At 42.1% G+C, this 20562-nt stretch overlaps 2 protein-coding genes across 2 annotated transcripts in view; both read left to right on the forward strand.

Annotated features, from left to right (window-relative positions):
* Nucleotides 1-20562, forward strand: part of akap6 (A kinase (PRKA) anchor protein 6) — a gene marked incomplete at both ends in the record, with an annotated part of 201823 nt that overhangs the window by 151230 nt on the left and 30031 nt on the right. The window contains one exon of the mRNA XM_079574235.1: nt 8370-8609. Within this exon, the coding sequence (XP_079430361.1) occupies nt 8370-8609 (240 nt within the window). The remainder of the gene's footprint in view (nt 1-8369; nt 8610-20562) is intronic.
* LOC306976315 (A-kinase anchor protein 6-like) overlaps nt 8328-20562 on the forward strand; it is a gene marked incomplete at both ends in the record, with an annotated part of 42266 nt that continues 30031 nt past the window's right edge. Inside the window, one exon of the mRNA XM_079574236.1 lies at nt 8328-8609. Coding sequence (XP_079430362.1) covers nt 8328-8609 — 282 coding nt within the window. The remainder of the gene's footprint in view (nt 8610-20562) is intronic.

Below are 20562 nucleotides of genomic sequence, written 5' to 3' on the forward strand. Positions count from 1 at the left end.
AGGGAGAGGAGTGAGAGGAGAGGGAAAAGAGGAGAAAAAAAGAGATGGAAGGAGAGAAACAGAGGGGGAGAGGAGAAAGAGGAGAGAGGCACAAACAGAGAGAGAGGGGAAGGGAGGATGGAGAGGGAGAGAGAGAAACGACGCAGTGACGACGATCCGCAGCCACAGGTCGAGCCGCTGATGCAGAAAATCAGCAAAATAAAAGGTATCATTGAGCCGCCATTTTCCTGTAAGTTTTGTACCTGCCGCAGAAATCACTGAATCTGAGCCTGTTACTACGACAACGACTCCTCAGACCTGTTTGAATCGAGCGCTCAGTGTTTCCAGTCCCAATGCTGAAGTACGGCATTTATATCATCTGTGGTTCCCCCGTCATTATTATAAGGTCTGCACGTTCATTAACGATTTACAACGAGGCTTTGACTTCCCTTAAATGTGACTGATGGGTTGACGACAGCTGAAAACATCTGGATCGTTAATCACGTGCGATGTTTGAGGCTAAATGCTAACGGCTATAGGAAAAACACTTCGTACAGGCTAGCGGACTGTGGAAAGTTTCTCGAACTTGCATTTTACATCCGTTTAAACAGAAGAGACTCTGGATAAATAAGAAAAATAATAATAAACACGGAATATTTATTATTTTAAAGAGTTGTATCATCTAAAAAAACAGAACCCTGTGGAGAGTGGGCGGAGCAAACAGGCTCTGACTCCACACACACCTGATAAACAGAGCCTAAAGTCAAATAAAGGTCCAGGAGCAGAGAAAGGGAACTCGTACAGAGGATCACTCCGCGGGACTCGCTGTAAAGTCAGACCCAGGCGAGTCAGAGGAGGCGGGGCTTCAGTCTGAATGACTTAAACCACATCCTACGTGCAAATATGTGGCCCATGAGGGGGCGTGTCTGAAAGGGTCAGAGGTTCTTAAAGAGACAGAGGCCTATTTCAAGACATTCACTACAGCCATTTTGAGAGAGACATTTTATACAAGGCAGTTATTGTAATTTACTGCATTCACAGACCAACAGAAGGTTTGGTCATCAGTGTAGTGAGATATAGACTGGTGCTATGTGACTGAAAAAAGCAGAATACCCCCTCTTTAACTCATGATGGAATCTCCACATCATTAGAAGAAGAAGAAGCCACAATGTTGATGAACTTTCTCTGAGATCTGACTTTGTGACTGACTCAAAAACAGGAAGTTCAATTTACTCTACATCCGTTTTAGCCTCGTGATTTTGGTCATTTTAAGTCTTGTAGAAATGGTTCAGAAAAGTAAAGCGAGTGTTCATGAGAGATGTTGAATTTTGCATCTTCCTCATATCTTTGGACATTTGTGATTTTCTGAACCGTTTCCTTTAAAAACACTTTGACGCCGCCCCGAGCTCGGACCTGCCACGTCTCCCCTTAACCTCTTAACTCCCGCCTGAACCGAGAGGATCATTTTCCTCACGTCGTCCATATTTCCATATTTTTTTGATGGGTATTCAAGTCATTTTTGTAACTTTTTTGTCACATTTTTGTCATTTTTCTGTCAATTTCTTGTCAATTTCTTGTCATTTTTTTGTAATTTTTGGTCACATTTTTGTCACATTTTTGTCATTTTTTTTGTCATTTTTTTTGTCATTTTTTTTGTCAATTTTGTATCACATTTTTGTCATTTTTTGTCAATTTTTTGTAATTTTTTTTGTCACATTTTATCACATTTTAGTAATTTTTTGTAATTTTTTTGGTCAAATTTTTATCACATTTTTATCATTTTTTTGTCATTTTTGTATCACATTTTTATCACATTTTTGTCGTTTTTCCGTCAATTTTTCATAAATGTTTTGTCATTTTTTTGTCCAATTTTTGTCATTTTTTGTCCAATTTTTATCACATTTTTGTCTTTTTTGTCACATTTTATCACATTTTTGTCACATTTTATCATTTTTTTGTCACATTTTATCACATTTTTGTCATTTTTTTGTCACATTTTTTGTCATTTTTTGTCAAATTTGTTATCAATTTTTTGTCATTTTTTGTCAAATTTTTGTCCTTTTTTGTCAAATTTTTATCACATTTTTGTAATTTTTTTGTCACATTTTATCACATTTTTGTCATTTTTTGTAATTTTTTGTCAATTTTTTGTAATTTTTTTGTAATTTTTTTGTCAATTTTTTATCACATTTTTTGTCATATTTTTGTTATTTTTTTTGTCAATTCTTTGTCAATTTCTTGTGACATTTTTGTGACACTTTTGCCAATTTTTCTTCACTTTTTTGTCAATGTTTTCTCCCGTTTTTGTCACATTTCCCTCATTGTTTTCGTCTCAGTTCTGTCGCTATTTTCCCACCTTTCTTCCAGAAGCTTTTGGACTGGGGTAAAGCCAAACTTTAGAAAATGTGCTCGGTTCAGGTGGGAGTTAAGTTAAGTGGTTAAAGGAGTAGAGGAGGGCGGGGAGGGCATCTGGCTCACAGGAGTGAAACTTTCCCGAGCACCTCATCTGCTGCTGTTGTTCTGACGGCGGCGTAAACAGAGACAGCTGTTTCATTTTCCGTTTGTTGGAAGCGATCTGCTCCGAACGCTAAGCACTCATCACATTCTGCAGCGTCACGGCTCAAAGGCGACGCAAACTTTAGATTAAACTCGGCAATCGGGAACTTTCAATCAGGACGCCGCTCGGAGGAGAGGAGGACTTCGAACCACAGGGCAAAAGACTAAACGTTCATTTGATAAAGACAAAATCATAAATACCTGAATCTAAACTGTTTCAATGAAGAGAAACTGCAGCAAAACGCTTAAAACTGACAGTAAAGCTTTGTTTATAAAGTACTTAACCTTATACATGAGCTTCCAAAGACATCACACATAGTTCAGGCGGCCATTTTGAATACTGAAGTAGCATTACGCAGTACTACTACATGAAACAATGTCTGTACTCAGGATGAAAATGAAAGACGACTGATTAACAGAGGCATTTTTATGTTCTCGTAATCATTGCTCAAGAAGAAAGCAGTAAAAACACGGCCCACAGTCTGACGTTAGCATGCTACCGGTTAGCAACTGTCAAAACGATAAACACACGTGTGGCTCACATGTATGAACACTGAGGAAAGACCTCTGTCACATGGTGTATCCAAGGCCAGATGTTTGTGGTTCAGGGTTTTCTCTTGGAGAGGTCAGAGCAGAGTGGTTGAAGCTAAATGCTAACCGGTAGCATGCTAACGTCTTAAACACTGGCTCACTGGTTTCTTCACATAAACGCGCGTCTCTGGGGTGTTTATTTTACTGTTTTCTTCATGAGCAATAATTACGAGAACATAAAAATGCCACTGTCAATCAGTTCTTTCTTTGATATCTTGAGTACAGATATTGTTACATGTTGTAGTATTGCATAATTCTACTTCCATATTCAAAATGGCCGCCATAACAACAAAAGTCACATGACTGAAAGGCACGTATAAGTTCACAAGTTTTTAGTCCTTTCTTTTACTTTTCATTCAGTTTTAAGGAGTCAACCAAAAAACTTTTTTTAGTCAGAGTTTTTGTCTCATTAACTACTTTAAAATCTAGTTTTAGTGTCATTTTAGTCACAAAAATAAGTCTTTTCATGAAGAAAACAGTAAAAACACGACTCCAGAGATTTTCTCGTAATCATTGCTCAAGAAGAAAGCAGTAAAAACACGGCCCACAGTCTGTCATGTCAACAGAGTCTCAGTCTGAGTCAATGTTTCAGCAAGACGTTAGCATGCTACACGTTAGCAACTGTCAACACGATAAACACGTGTGGCTCACATGTATGAACACTGAGGAAAGACCTCTGTCACATGTTGTATCCAAGGCCAGATGTTGGTTCAGGGCTTTGTCTTGGAGAGGTCAGAGCTGAGTGGTTGAAGCTAAATGCTAACCGGTAGCATGCTAACGTCTTAAACACTGGCTCACTGGTTTCTTCACATAAACGTGCGTCTCTGGAGTCTTTATTTTACTGTTTTCTTCTTGAGCAATGATTACGAGAACATGAAAATGCCACTGTCAATCAGTTCTTTCTTTAATATCCTGAGTAGTTGTACTGCATTATTCTACTTCCATATTCAAAATGGCCGCCATAACAACAAAAGTCACATGACTGAAAGGCATGTATAATATCAATGAAAATAAATGAAGGCCACATGTTTTTAGTCCCTTCTTTTACTTTTCATTCAGTTTTAAGGAGTCAACCAAAATATCTGCAGAGTTTTTGTCTCATTAACTACTTTAAAATACAGTTTTAGTGTCATCTTAGTCAAAAAAATATGCCTTTGACTGAAATAAAGACTAGTGAAGGGCTGAAATGACTCTAGTAAACACAGACTCAAATAGAGCAAAAAAAAAAAAGGCATGAAAGTTGTGTTTATTTTATGAAAACCTACTGTTTTTAAAGTCAGGGTCTGTAGTGTTTTGTACATAAATATCCATTTGTGTCTCGTCCAATCAGAAGCAGAATTAGCGCCAGCCTCCAACCAATGGGGGAAAATTGGGCGTCGATCTCGAGTGTGAAATGATGGACAGTTTTTATGTGTGACATTTCATTAAATTAAAACACAAACTTTGTCCTAAATATATGAAAGTACAGATACTGACGGCATCTCTGGAATAATGGTAAAATGGAAACTTTCAAAAACTACTTTAACAAATTATGAATATAGTTTCTACTAAATAAAGATACAAAGACATGGAGAGGAGCAAAGTGGTTCAACAGCCCATAAATACATGAATAACGGAGAATGCTAAGAGAATGCTAGCATAACGCTACATGTTAGCATCGGGCTAATGCTAACGGTTAGCTAGCGCTTGCTATGACTGCCGTTTTTTCACTTCTACAGAACAATCTGCTGTGAGAAAACATCCATATGGGCCTGATTTACACTTGGCTTTATTTATGTGATAAATAAGTTGATATTCCACCAGAAAATGGCTAAAAAGAGAGAAAAATTGTTTCCCAAAAGATTATATTTTCCCCCTCTGCGAGGCCACGCCCCCTTCTATGATGAGATGCGTCTGTGTTTATGAAGAGCCACAGCAGCATCAGAAAGTTTGAGAATAGTAAATCTGTGAACTTACACACGTTAGAGCTTTTATTTATTTTATGAGAATGAAACCTGAATCTCTAATGTCGAGAATGTGGAACAGAGAAACATGAGGGAAATATTTTGGGCAGAAATTAGGAAAATGGCAAAATACGGGGGGAAAATGTAGAAATATCGCCCAGCCCTGATCTAAAGATATAGAATTTTTTGGTACCTGCTTTCAATTGTTGTTTTTTTTTGTTTTTTTTCATACCATTAGTACCTAAACGTTTTCTTTCCGATATCATTCTAGTTTGACAGTTTCTAACCCAGGAAGTTCCACTCAGAAGTTCTGCTGATCCTCATCTCCGCTAAAGGCCCTGAACTCAAACCTCCCCCTGTGACTCCGCCCCCTCCCCCCGCGCCTCCGAGCGCTCTTTGTTTGGGGCTGTTTTCTCCCAGTTGTTGTTGTTGTTTGTGTAGAATTATCCGACGCTGCGTTCGCGGCGCACCTGGAAAAACGGCCTCATCAGACGCTCGTTCAGACAATCACAGGGAAGACGAGATGTTTAGAGTCGATCGCACAAACAAGAGCGGGGAAATTACGGCGCCGCGGCCGCCATCCAGGAGCCACTCTGTTCTGTCCAAATTATAGTCCTCGCACCGCCGCAATTACTGCACATACGCTTTAAAAGTAGTTCACGAGGAGTCACCAAACCGGCAGACGTACATTTACTGCAGTACTTCATTAAGAGTTAAAGGATCTGTGCTTCTTACTCCAATACATTCCTATTAAGGCTCCAAAATCCAATGTACATTTACTTTTTCACCGAGGGACTTTTGCTTTTGGAGTCATGTTTGACCTGTAGTATCTGTACTTTTATCCTAGTAATGAAAGTACTTTGACCATCACTGACTGCAACCATTCCCAAAATTCAAGAATCAAATATCCCACTGGAGTTTCTCGGATATTATCAGACATCCGGGTTTCATCTAGGATCATAAAAACACAGTTTCCAGGTTATAGAAACTTGAAAAGGCCAGTTTTCTGGGAATGAGAAACCTGGAATCTCCGGCTGGGAGACTAGTTTAGTAAAGTTTATTGAGAGGCCAGTGTGCAGGGACATTAAAGGGACTAAACAGAGTTTAAAAATGTTTAAATTATGTTAGTTAGTGTTTCCATGCCGTTTCAGTTGGAAAATATTGAATAAAAGTTCCCTATAGACTCGAGACCCACTGAAAATGGTTCACTTTTGGGTCCCGCCCCCCAGAAGGGAATCACTGTTTAACATTATATACAACCAAGGTGACGTTCTGACAGGACATTTTTAAAATACTGACATTTTTAGACTTCTTTAACCTCTTACCACCCGCCAAAACCAAATGCATTCTCTCCTCTTTGCCACTGTCGTCACTTTTTATTTCCTTTATGTGTTTTTGTCACTTTTTTTTATGGCACTTTTGTCACTTTTTTGCAGAATTTTTGTCTTTTTTGCTGGATTTTTGTCACTTTTTTTGCTGGATTTTTGACACTTTTTTGCTGGATTTTTGTCATTTTTTTTGCTGGATTTTTGTCAATTTACATCCTCATTTTCTTCTTGTTTTTTGTCGCTATTTTGAAGAAGCTTTTAGATTTGGAGAATCTGGAGAACAGGAGAAAACATGTTCAGGTGGGAGTTAAGAGGTTAACAGGTATTTGATCTCTTATTTGCATAATAATCATCCTCAAAATCATCTTGGGGTCCAGAGGTTCTGTGCTGGACCTGGCCTGACGTTGCCTCCCCCTGCCCTACATGTTACTCAGAAAGCTATGTCTTCAGGTCCAAAGTGCCGTCATGCACAAGCTTAATATAGAAGCTGCAGTTACATGTATGACCTGAGGTGGCAGTAGTGAGCATAAAATGACCAACTTGAATCTAGTCTCTTTAAAAAGATGCAACAACAATTAGATTACAAAAAACAAATACACCTACAAGTGCAACAAACATTACAAAGTTACAGTACATAAGTGCAGAATAACAGTCACCGGTAGAGATGCACCGATCCAGCTTTGTTGCTTCCGATACCGATACTGGGAGTTTGAGTATCTGCCGATATGAACCAATACCAAGAGACTTTGTTGAAGTGGCTGCGGTGAGAACATTAATGATCTCTTTGCTCCAGTGTGAGATCAATAAAGTCTTGTATTTTCTTGCAAACGAGACGTTACAGATCAATTAGGCCTGAATCTAAAAATAAACTAAAGGAAAAACATTAGATATCTGGACTTTTCTGCAAATATGTTTTTATATTATATCCTCAGGTAAATGACAGGCTTTAACCTCTTAACTCCCGCCTGAACCGAGGACATTTTCCCCAGTTTGGCTTTACCCCAATCCAAAAGCTTCTGGAAAAAAGCTGTGAAAATAGCAACAAAACTGAGACGAAAACAATGATGGAAATGTGACAAAAAAGTGAGAAAACATTGACAAAAATGTGACAACAAATGACAAAAATGTGATAAAAAAATTACAAAAATGTGATAAAAAAAAATTGCCTAAAAAATGACAAAAATGTGACAAAAAAATGACAAAAATGTGACAAAAAAATGACAATAATGTGACACAAAAATGACAAATATTTGATAAAAAAATGACGATAAAATGATAAAAAAAACGACAAAAAAATGACAAAAATCTGAAAAAAAAATGACAAAAATGTGACAAAAAAATGACAAAAAATTTTATAAAAAATTGACGAAAAAATGACAAAAATGTGATGAAAATTAAATTTTTTTTTTTACAAAAATGTGACACAAAAATGACAAATATTTGGTAAAAAATTGACAATAAAATTACAAAAAAAAATGACAAAAAATGACAAAAATGTGATTAAAAAATAACAAAAATGTGATGAAAATTTAAAAAAAAAAATTACTAAAAATTGACTAAAAAAATGACAAAAATGTGACAAAAAATGACAAAAAAGTTACAAAAATGAGTTGAACACCCAACAAAAAAAATGGAAAAAGAATCTGATGACGTGAGGAAAAAGATCCTCTCGGTTCAGGCGGGAGTTAATATGTTCAGTCTGTCATTCTTTAACAGCACTTCATGAACTAAAACACAAACAATCATCATTTCTGTCCCAGCTTGTATTAGTTTACATTAGCATTAGCATGTAGCCGCGAGCATTTAGCCCTAAGAGGCCCCCCAGGGTTCCCCGACCCTCGCTTTGAGAACCACTGCTCTACAGAGCCACAGGTACTGCTCCACACAGATCGATTTCCCAGAAGACAAAACTGTTCAGACCGATCACAAAATGGCGGTTCCCCACGCTGACCTCTCCCCCCTCTCTCCGCAGAAGATCCTGTCGGGCCACTCTTCCTCTGCGCGCTCGGCCGGCTGCCCCTCCCTGCTCTCTGCTGCCCCCGCTGGAGCCTCGGGTCGCAGCGCCCTGTCTCCCCTCACGGCGTCGCTCCTGGACCAGCTCGAGTCTCGCATCAAAGAGCTCAAGGCGTGGCTCCGAGACACCGAGCTGCTGATCTTCAACTCCTGCCTGAGGAACACCATGGAGCCCACGCAGCAGCTGGACGGCTTCAAGGTAACGAGGCGCGCCCGGGAGCAGGCGACTGTCCCGGGCTGTTACACAGATTTAGTTTGAGGTAGTTATTGTGGACCAAACCCTCCCTTTGTGACGACGTAGTTTCCAGGAAGTGACTCCTACATGTCTGTTTCCCACGCTTATTCATTCACAAGTACTGACATGTATGGTATCCACGTGTAGCAGGAAAGGCTGTCACCGAGATGACGCTGTAATCCAAATATGGGCATTTCCTGTGTGGGAGACAGCAGCGGCTAAAGGCGGGAGGAATATACACAGGGTGCATGTGCACTGCAGTAGAGGTTAGATTTTAGGCCGAGCCCGGCCCGAACCCGAGATATCATGCATGAGAGTCGGGTCGGGTCGGGTTTTATTTTTTTATTTTTTTTATCTCGAATAAGATACACGCATCACCTTTTTAGTTTCATTAATACGAAATCTGATCATAACCTTCTTTAAAATGGACGAATAGTTTACTACTCTTGTGGAAAGTACTTTAGTAACAACTGTTATTAACGAGCAGAGCATGCAGTGCACACGTGAACATGGCCCCGCCCGCAGCATCAATCTCACAAATATGATTGCGCGCTTCAGTCATGTCTGACTCTGCAGCACTCCACGCACGGGCTGTCCGGTCTGGTCTTCTGTAGACCTTTTGGGCAGAGCTGCAATGATGTGTGGGCGAGCCCATCCCACCCTCCCCCAGCCCCGCCGCGAGGCGCCGTGCTTATGGCAGCAACAAAATGAAAAAATAACGTTGGGTTTATTTCGGGCTCGGGTCTAAATTTTACGATAATTGGTCGGGCTCGGGTCGGGCTGAATTTTTTGGGCCCGATCTAATCTCTAATGTGCAGACAAAGGGACTAAACTTTCGGGCCTTCTGTCCATCCTTCCTTCCTTCCTTCCCTCCTTCCTTCTTACCTTCCTTCCTTCCCTCCTTCCTTCTTACCTTCCTTCCTTCCTTCTTCCCTTCCTTCCTTCCTTCTTTCCTTTTTTCCTTCTTTCCTTCCTTCCTTCCTTCCTTCCTTCCTTCCTTCCTTCTGTCCATCCTTCCTTCCTTCCTTCCCTCCTTCCTTCCTTCTTTCCTTTTTTCCTTCTTTCCTTCCTTCCTTCCTTCCTTCCTTCCTTCCTTCCTTCCTTCCTTCCTTCTGTCCATCCTTCCTTCCTTCCTTCCCTCCTTCCTTCCTTCTTTCCTTTTTTCCTTCTTTCCTTCCTTCCTTCCTTCCTTCCTTCCTTCTTTCCTTCCTTCCTTCTTACCTTCCCTTCTTCCTTCCTTCCTTCCTTCCTTCCTTCCTTCTTTCCTTCCTTCCTTCTTTCCTTCCTTCCTTCCTTCCTTCCTTCCTTCCTTCCTTCCTTCCTTCCTTCCCTTCCCTAATCCCCGGCGTCACTGCCCCAGACTCTGATAGAGAACTGCATTATGGATCCTGTGCTGGATCTCGTTGTATAGACTCACAGGTTCGACCATCACCTTAAACCCGCCTCTGTCCACGACCCGCTTCACTCTGACTCCACGTCCCTCCGTCGGCGTGGAAACAAAAGCAGAACGTCGGCGTCTCCGCTAACGAGGCCGCGCTATAGACTTAAAGAGTATAAGAGGGAGCAGCGGTTAGCCGTTAGCTCCGCGGGGCGCTAACCGGATCTTAATCAGGCCCAGAGCCGGCTGCGCTGATCAGCCGCGCCCGCCGCGTGACTGACAGGCGCAGCCGTGAGCGGCCGCGGCGTACGGGGACGTATGGGTGATTAAAGCAAACACACCCCATAGCGACCGCATTATCCATATGTCACACTGGCTCCAGTCAATCAACAATCAGCAATTATATACGCTTTTTAAAAGGCGCTTCTGTTTTGATCTGACGCTGCTCTGACTATAGGGAACTTCGAACGCAAAGATCGGAGCCAAACTTTTAAAGGCACACTGCGGAACGTTTTACACAAGGACAAGGGGTTCCGCTCTTTACCAGAACACAGTCAAATATAGTATTAAAGGTCCTATATCATGAAAAAAAAGACTTTTTAGAGCTTTTAGCCATGTTGTTATGCTATTTCCTTATCAAAAACACCCCCAGAGTGGTTTGTGGCTTCATTCACGCAGCTCTCAGTAATCCTCCTGAATCCTGCTCTCTGAGGCTCCGCCCTCTCCTGGTGAACGACTGAGTGTTCAGTTGTGTCGTCACAGTGGAACGGAAGTGCTCGACGTCTGTAAAGCAATGTCTTACAGCCTGATTTTAATTTGTAAAACAGCTTTTTCATTATTTCTGTCGTAAGAGAGAAACAAAGAGAAAAAAAAAAGGATGTGCCCGAGGTGCTTCCAGGTCAGCTATGGCCAAAACAAACACATCCCTGAGCGTCTGAACAGATCAGTCATGTTTGTGCTGCAGCTGAAGATGGAGCTCGTTGCAACTTATTCTGGTTGTTTTTCTGTGACTGTCTCTGATGGATGTTTGGTGAACCTTCGCCAGAATCAAAGTGGATTAACTTTTATAACCAACGCGAGTCCCATAATGTAAACAGCGATGGACCAGAGCGGTGAGTCAATCCAAACGCGGGTTAGCTTGTGTGTTAGCATATTAGCATGTGTGTTAGCCATTTATGAAGCTGTGTTGCAGATGTCAACTCCGTATAACTGCATCGTGAAGTAACTTCACTTGTTGCTGTTTATTTATATTACGGTAAAGTTGTATGCGCGGAGAGAGGGGGCGGAGTTAACTGAATCGAAGTGTTGTGTCTTCCGGGTTTGAAAAATACCTCCAGAAAACACTTATATTTATCACAAAAATGAATGCTCCATAGTGGTAGAGGTACAATCATTCATATAAATGCCTATACTTAACTTTGGAATGGCTAAAATAGCATGATATAGATCCTTTAAGTCTTTAACCCCTTAATTCCCACCTGAACCGAGCACTTTTTCTCCAGCTTTACCCCAATCCAAAAGCTTCTGGGGAAAAAAGGTGTGGAAATAGCAACAAAACTGAGACGAAAACAAGGATGAAAATGTGAAAAAAAGTGAGAAAAGTTGATGAAAAAGTGGCAAAAAGTGACAAAAATTTGGTAAAAATTCGACAAAAAAATGACAAAAGTGTGATTAAAATTTGACCAAAAATTGAGAAAAAATGGATGAAAAAGTGACAAAAAATGGACAAAAAAGTGATAAGACGGTTCTTCTTTTGAACAGAAAGGAGGAGAGTCTGGCTGACCAGGCAAATGACAAACACAGGATTATAGACCAGACATTTAAAAAAAAGAAAATCTCAGGAGGAAAACCACATCGGTCGACCTCTATGAGATATATTTCTTTATATGATTGAAACCTTTACTCTAACAATACTGTAAATGTTTCACCATAGGCTAGAAAGAGAAATCGGCCAAACCACTTCATATCGGGCGGGTTCTACTACACCGAGATCGAACGTGAATCAAAAGCGTGACCCTGTTGTGGGAGTTGAACCTGAGACCTTCTTGTTGTGTGGAGCCTCATGTGATATTACGCCTCTCCCTCCCTCTCGGCCTCACGCGCCTCGTCATAAAAGCCCAAACGAGGCGCTGTGTCCGTGAACGATGAAATGGAGAAGAAAGCGTTTTATCTGCGCTCCGCTCCCAGGACACGGCGCCGCGGGAGGCCATCGATCCGCGGGAGGGAGGGAGGGTCGGGTCGGAGCAGGCGGGAGATTGGAAATATTGATATGAAGAGAGAGAGGGGGAGAGAGAGAGGGGAGGGAGGGGAGGGCGAGGGGGGGGAGAGACTTCTATTGGCCACTGGAGAGCAATATGTTTTGAAGCCGGTGAAGTAATGGACTTTCACTCATTAGTTTCTTTAGTTTCAGAATAATTACACAGATCTTTTTTATAACAGGACAGATAGAAGTTAAATTACTCTGAAGAAAAGAAAGATGGGATGAACTACCACTTTGTTGTAGCTACTAAAAGGTAATGAAACTCCTGGACTTCTGTGTGAGATGCCCCGTCATGATGAGGTCAAGCTGCTGTCATGCACGTCGCCCCAGCAGAGCTCTCCGGTCTCCAGGCAGGTGGTTCTGGACGTGCCCAGAGCCAATCAGATCCTCCGGTTCAGAGCTGGTTCTTTAGGTCTTCTTCTTCTTTGTTCCATAACCCTCAGGATCATTTTTAAGAAATTCAGAATGACAGTGTTAGGACATCATGATGACCTGGCAGAAAATCCCACAGAATCCAGAATTCCACACTGAGACATGTTCTCACCTGAGCTTAGACGAGTTCATACGTACCTGTCTGGTCTTACCCCCGGCTCACATTAACTACTGGGTCCAGGTTCGGTCCAGGTTCGGTCCTGATCCGGTCCGGGTTTGCCCCAAACTACCACTCACAGTGAGTCCGGCTGACACTGTGGCTCCGGCCCAGACGCTGCTCCAGGCACAGAAGCGGTCGTATCTACACAAATCTGGCCTTCATGGACGAGTGGAAGAAGAAAGCCATTATTGAAAGGAGGCCATAAGAAATCCCGTTTGAAGTTTGCTAGAAGTCATATGGAGGACACAGCTCCATGTGGAAGAAGGAGCTTTGGTCAGATGAGACAAAAATTTAACTTTTTGGCCCAAATGCAAAACGTTATGTATGGAGCAAACCTAACACTGCTCATCGTCCTGAGTGCACCATCCCCAGTGTCAAATATACGGGGGGGAGCATCATGCTGTGGGGCTGCTTTTCCTCAGCGGGGACTGGGGAGACTGTAAGAATAGTTGGGAAGATGGATGGACCCAAATACAGAGACATTTTGGAGGAAAACCTGCTGGAGTCACAAGAGAACTGAGGCTGGGGCGGAGATTCACCTTCAGCAGGACAATGACCCTAAACACAAAGATAAATCTACAATGGAATGGTTCAATAAAAACATATTCATGTGTTAGAACGGCCCAGTCAAAGTCCTGACCTAAATCCTATTGAAAATCTGTGGAAAGATCTGAAAACTGCTGTTCACAAACGCTCTCCTTCTAATGTGACAGAGCTGGAGTTGTTTTGTAAAGATGAATGGGCTAAAATGTCAGTCTCTACATGTGCTAATCTTGTAGAGTCAAACCCCAAAGGACTTGTGCTGTTATTGCAGTAAAAGGGGGTTCACAAAGTATTCATTCATGCTGTATGAATACTTATGCAAGCCCCACTTTTTGGTTTTCTATTTTTTGAAAAATAACAGAATCATGTATCATTTTGCTTTCACTTCACAGTTGTCGGTTACTTGTGTGTGAACGTTCAGTACAAAAATAAAAAATAAAATCTTTATGTTTAGGGTTGTAAACATGACAAAATGTGCAAAAGTTCAAGGTGTATGAATACTCTCGAGAGGCACTGTAAGTATCGAGCAGACCGATTTTATTTTGAAATACACCGGATCTTCTTTCCTCACGAGACCTGACTTCCTGCTTGGCTCTGTCAGCTTGATCCGCTGGGGCTCCGGACGGCCTCGGTAGCCGGACTTCGCGGAACAGTGAGTCTGCAACATTGGTTTGAATGACTTTCTAAGTTCGCGGAGGCCGTACCGAACCTTAACCCGATTTTTAATGTGAGCCGGGGGTTAGTGCTCCTGGAAGAGCTTGGTCGCTTCTAGCTTCACCCCCGTTTGGAGCCATAGGAATATACAGGGAGAGGCCAAATGCTCAGAACTGTATCCTGAGAGCAATGAGTGAGGAGGAGCTGTCCTTTATATATACAGTCTGTGGTTATTCCAGGGCATATTCCTGAATGACCTTGTTGTCCGTAGATGAAATGCCGTGTGTTTTTTCCTCTGTGACGTATCGTGAAGGCGTTGGGATTGTCGGCGTCTCCTCACGATGAAATTTCCAGCGACTTTTCCCCCCACAATCCCCTGCCCTTCGCTCTCTCCGATGTTTAGCATAGATTACCCTCTGTCTCTCATGTTTTTCCCTTTCGACTGTTTGCCGAGGTGTGTGTCCCCCGCTGCTCGCCGTAGATGGACCTCTCCTCCCCACCGCGGGCCCTCGCTCTTCATCTCAGACCCGCCTCGGACCGAGCCCTGCCCCCTCCGGCCGTATAGGGCCGTATGGAGCGGTATGGAGCGAGGCCGTGGTCCCGCGGCGAGAGCGCTGACCCGCGGCGTGACTCCGGCCTCTATAAGCCGCCTCTGCCTGCTCGCCCTCACCGCGGGCTTCGGCAAACACACACTCAAAATGGAGCCCAAAAAACTGAGGACAAAGACTGGAATCATTTTTAAAGATCCACTCGGCTCTGCTCGGATTTTATTCTTCATTTTTGTGAGTGTTTAGCCCCTTAACTCCCGCCTGAACCGAGCACTTTTTCTCCAGTTTGGCTTTACCCCAATGTAAAAGCTTCTGGAAAAAAGGTGTGAAAATAGCAACAGAACTGAGACGAAAACAAGGATGAAAATGTGAAAAAAGTGAGAAAACATTGACAAAAAATGTACAAAAAAATGACAAAAATTTGACAAAAAAGTGAGAAAAATTTGACGAAAAATTGAGAAAAAAATGGACGAAAAAGTGACAAAAAATGTACAAAAAATGTGACAAAAAGTGAGAAAAATTTGACAAAAAAAGTGAGAAAAATTTGACAAAAAATGAGAAAAAATTTACCAAAAATGTACAAAAAATTTACAAAAAAATTACAAAAAATTTACAAAAAATGTACAAAAAATTGACACAAAATTTACAAAAAATTGACACAAAATTAGAAAAAATAAGAAAAAATCGACGAAAAAGTGACAAAAAATGGACAAAAAAGTGATACGAATTTGACAAAAAAATGCAAATAATTTGACGAAAAGGTGACCAAAAAATGGACCAAAAAAATGGAAAAAGTGATGAAAAAAAATCTGATGATGTGAGGAAAAAGATCAATTTAGTTTTGTAGGTCTTAGCTTTCAAATGAGGCGTTACACTGGCCTACAGGATTTGGGTAAAGCTGAACTGGAGAAAATGCTCTCAGTTCAGGCGGGAGTTAAGAGGTTAATTGAGCTTTAAACCACAAAAAGCAAGAAGGAGCTTCACTAACATCCGGCTTATTCAAAAACTCGATCCAAAATCCCTCCTCGCAGATCATTTTTCAGCCATTTTGTCTCTTTTTGCTCCTGAAAGACCTGATTTTGATTTGAAAACATAAACCTTCCCCTCATGTTCACGTCCTTCACCCACAGCAGAAGTTTCATGTATTTGTTGTTCGGCTCGGGATCTTCATTCCACATGTAAAAGTCCGTTTGAAGAAGTGGAACTCGTTAACGCCTCTCGTTAAGACAAACAGGTGAGGCGTTTCCACGGAGACGCCGCGAACACGCCCGGCGCCGCTCTTTGATGTCGGCCTTGTTTTTGTGCGAGGGCTCGGAGAGGCTTTAATCAGAGGTCAGTCCCACGCTGGGAAGAGTCTGAGGAGCAGGAGCAGACCCAACATTAAAGGAACAATGTCTGTTCACAAAACGACTGTACTAGAAGCTTGTAGCTAACGTTAGCATGTGTAGCATGAAGCTAACTTTAGAGTCATGGTTAGCATCTTCTCCAGTTCGACTTTACCCAAATCTAAAAACTTCTGGACTGGAGAGCAACAGTGTAATGTAGGAAAAGAAGGAAGGAATAAAGGAAAGAAGGAAGGAAGAAAGAAAGAAAGAAAGAAAGAAAGAAGGAAAAAATGAAAGGTATTAAAGAGGGAAAGAAAGAAAGAAAGGAAGGAAGGAAGGGAAGAAAGAAGGAAGGAAGGGAAGAAGGAAGGAAGGGAAGAAGGAAGGAAGGAAGGAAGGAAGGAAGGGAAGAAGGAAGGGAAGAAGGAAGGAAAGGAAGAAGGAAGGAAGGAAGGAAGGAAAGGAAGAAGGAAGGGAAGAAGGAAGGGAAGAAGGAAGGAAGGGAAAAAGGAAGGAAGGAAGGAAGAAGGAAGGGAAGAAGGAAGAAGGAAGGAAGGAAAGGAAGAAGGAAGGGAAGAAGGAAGGGAAGAAGGAAGGAAGGGAAAAAGGAAGGAAAGGAAGGAAGGGAAGAAGGAAGGAAGGGAAGAAGGAAGGAAGGAAAGGAAGAAGGAAGGAAGGAAGGGAAGAAGGAAGGAAGGAAGGAAGAAAGAAAGACCTAAAGTTTAGTCCCTTTGTATGCACATGCACCTGTGTATATTCCTCCCGTCTTTAGCCGCTGCTGTCTCCCACAAAGGAAACGCCCATATTTGGATTACAGCGTCATCTCGGTCACTGCCTTTCCTGCTACACGTGGATACCAAACCTGTCAGTATCTGTGAATGAATAAGTGCCACATCGGAGTCACTTCCTGGATAAATCTCTGGCTCAAAGCGACAAAACATCACAAACAAACACTGTAAAGCAGATTTATCACCACGTGCACGTCTGCTGAGTGTACATGTTTTAGTGGCCATGAGAAAAGGAATTTAAGGCTTCACACAGCAGCTGTAGTGAAGGCAGTTTGAGCGCCGTAACCAGACCTGCACCTTGAGCTTGTTTCCCGGTGTTTGTTGCGTTCGGAGCTGCAGCCCTGGCCTCGGTCCCAGGCCTCCCTGCATCAGTCTGAGCGAATGACCTCCAAACCAGAGCGCCGTCCCCTCCGAGGGCCCCGCTCCGCCCTTTGGGAACCCCCCGCTCGCCCCCCCGTCTCCTCCTGGCCTTCACAGTTTGGAAAAGTATATGTTTTCACTTCGGTTTGTTCCTTTACTTTCTCCTCGTCTTCAAATCTGTCAGTGTGAGAATCATCACCTCTACCATGAGTTTACATGATTACAAAGGGCTTTCACTACAAGAGGGGGGGGGCTCCTCATAGAGTCGGTGCCCCCCCCCCTCTACAAGAGTTTCATTCCTAAGATAGATATAAAGTGCTTCCAATGCCAAGTTAAAGTGATAGTCTGTGAGTTTGCAAAGTGAAAAGAAGTAGAGTGAAATTTAAATTCCTCCCTCTTTAGCCGGGATGCCCCTCTCAGTTTGCGATCAAGCTCCTCCCCCTCCTCCGGATTGGCCCTGACAGGCTGCTTCACTGGAAAAACTCATCCTATTGGTCAAAGTTGTATCCCGTGGACTCTGATTGGTTGCTAAAATCAGCAAAGGGATTTATTATTATATTATTATTATAATTTCAGACCCAGGCGGTCACTTAGTACGACCACGATCTGCGTGCACGTGTCGACTCTAACACCACACACACACACGCACTGATTGTGGGCGGTGCCCCCACAGAGGAGCACGTTGTACAGATCGCCAGAGGGGGTATTCTGCTTTTTTCAGTCCCACAGCACCAGTCTATATCACACTACAATGATGACCAAACCTTCTGTTGGTCTGTAAATGCAGTAAATTACAATAACTGCCTTGTATAAAATTGGTCTCTCAAAATGGCTGTAGTGAAGGTTTGGTCATCATTGTAGTGTGATATAGACTGGTGCTATGTGATTGAAAAAAGCAGAATACCCCCTCTTTAAGAAGTATAGAAATGTTGTGGTTGGCTTTATAAATTTGCAAGGGATAATGTATAGAATGCTGGTGATTATCGGGAAAATAAGCACCGACAGGGCGAACCGGACGCGAAGCGGAGGGGTCTTGTTCGCCCTGAAGGACGGAAAAAGTTAAAAAAAAATGTGATGATGGAAAAAAGGCAAAAAAAGTGATGAAAAAGAGGCAAAAATGATATTATAAGACTTGTTCTTTCCTCTGCTCCGTTTCATTCACACTGTGTTGGCGGTTTCCCGATAATGACCAGCGTTCTATACATTATTAAACGGCCATTTTCCAACTGAACACACAACATAGACTTCATACACTTTTATTAAGGCCGAAAGGTTTGTTTAATGACTTCCGTGACAAATAGTTCCCAAAAGTTTGCGAGTTGCTCGGCAACGTTTTGCTAGGCTAGAAGCAGCAAGGCTAGCAGCTAGCCTAGCCACTTAGCTGAAGGTGCAGTTGGAGGAATAGTGGTGAATCTCTGGATAAGTTGAAAGTCAGACTCACGCTAACTTCACGAGCGATTCCCCGACTTCTCTCTCAGTTACGGGACAGATAGTGACGGAGTGATATGAAAGCACGAACTCCGTTGTCATTGGCAGCGTCATTGTTTTTTCAGAGGTCCTTTATCAGAAAATAATGACCGGTAGAACGTTGGGAAATCCCATTCAAATCAACGGAGCTTCTACTTACGTTGTGAAGAGCCGTATAATAAAGTGTGATATAGACTGGTGCTATGTGATTGAAAAAAGCAGAATACCCCCTCTTTAAGAAGTATAGAAATGTCGTCATTGTCTTTATAAATATAGCTTTTTAAAGTACCATTCCCATGGCAACATCAAAAAAACCGGTAGTCCAAACCGGTGGGACAAAGGTGTATCTGTGCAGTCCCACCACAGAGCCACAGGAGTTTGATTCTCGCTCTGTGTTTGCCCTATACGTCTTTTCCAAAACAGAAATCCATTTAAAAGTTCTTTTTTTTTATCTGTCCGCTCCCCGGCAGACGGAGGTTCAGCCGCGCGGTTTCCATTTGTCTCAGCGCGCGATAACGAGCCCGTGCTTTTAATTGCCTTAATCAACAAATAGAATTCATCAGCGCGCGGTAATGAATGCTAATTGATTGGAATATCCGCCGGGTCACCGCGCCGTGGCTGCGGCTTTAACAAGTCCTTGGGTTGGGTCCCCAGACGCGCCGATCCGCCGGAATTTCAATACTTTCTCCAACAAAACACCGGCAAAGTTCCTCAGTCTCCGTCGGCTCCGTCCTCGGCTTTATATCGCATCGACTTTCCCCAAGTTCAAACACTTAGCATGCGTTTTGTCCTTTCTCTGAAGCTCCTCAGAAACAGAAGCCATTTGTGACGGGTTTAACTTATTCAGACGCAGAACAGCAGGAATATACGAGTGTCATTCCAGAGGAGCCGCCATTTTAACCAGTCACCTGACCTGAGCTTTCAAATGAGGCCCTGCAACATGTGATTAAGATAGTGGTGAAGCAGCGATGAAAACACGGCGGAAAAGAGATGAAGAAGAGGCAAAGAAGTAGACAAAAAAGTGACGGAAAAAGAGGCGGAAAAGTGCAGGAAAACAGGCAAAAAACAGAGGAAAAATCGCTGGGAAAAGTGCAAGAAACGCATCGGAAAAGAGGCATAAAAGAGACCAAAGAGCAACGAAAAGTAAAAAAAAATGTGATGGAAAAAAGGCAAAGTAGCGATGAAACGTGGCAGAAAAGCGATGGAAAAGAGGCAAAAAACGAACAAAAAAGCGATGGAAAAGAGGCAAAAAAGTAGACAAAAAAGTGCAGGAAAAGAGGCAAAAAACGAGCGAAAAAGCGATGGAAAAAGTGCAGGAAAAGTGATGGAAAAAAGGCAAAAAAGTGATGAAAAATTAAATGAAAAAAGGCAAAGTAGCGATGAAAAACACAGCAGAAAAGTGATGGAAAAAGAGGCCAAAAAAAGTGACCGGAAAAGTGCAGGATAAGCAATGGAAAAAGAGGCAAAAAAGAGACGAAAAAGAGGCAAGAAAAGAGGCATAATATAGACCAGAGCAACGGAAAAAGTAAAAAAAAAAATGTGGTGGAAAAAAGACAAAAAAGTTATGAAAATTAAATGAAAAAAGGCAAAAATGGGATGAAAACATGGCAGAAAAGCAATGGAAAAGAGGCAAAAAACAGAAGAAAAAGCGATGGAAAAAGTGCAGGAAAAGCAGCGGAAAAAGTCCAGGAAAAAAAGGCAAAAAAGAGATGGGAAAAGTGTAAAAAAAAAAAAGAGTCCAAAAAACACACGAAAAAGCAATGGAAAAGTGCAGGAAAAAGAGGCAAAAAAAAGACAAAAAAGCGATGGAAAAAGTGCAGGAAAAGCGTCGGAAAAGAGGCATAAATGAGACCAAAGAGCAACGGATAAAGTAAAAAAAAAATGTGATGGAAAAAAGGCAAAAAAGTGATGAAAAATTAAATGAAAAAAGGCAAAAATGTGATGAAAACATGGCAGAAAAGCGATGGAAAAGAGGCATAAAAGTAGACAAAAAAGTGCAGGA

The sequence above is a fragment of the Gobius niger genome, assembly GCF_951799975.1.
Source record: "Gobius niger genome assembly, chromosome: 16".
NCBI classification, from domain to species: Eukaryota; Metazoa; Chordata; class Actinopteri; order Gobiiformes; family Gobiidae; genus Gobius; species Gobius niger.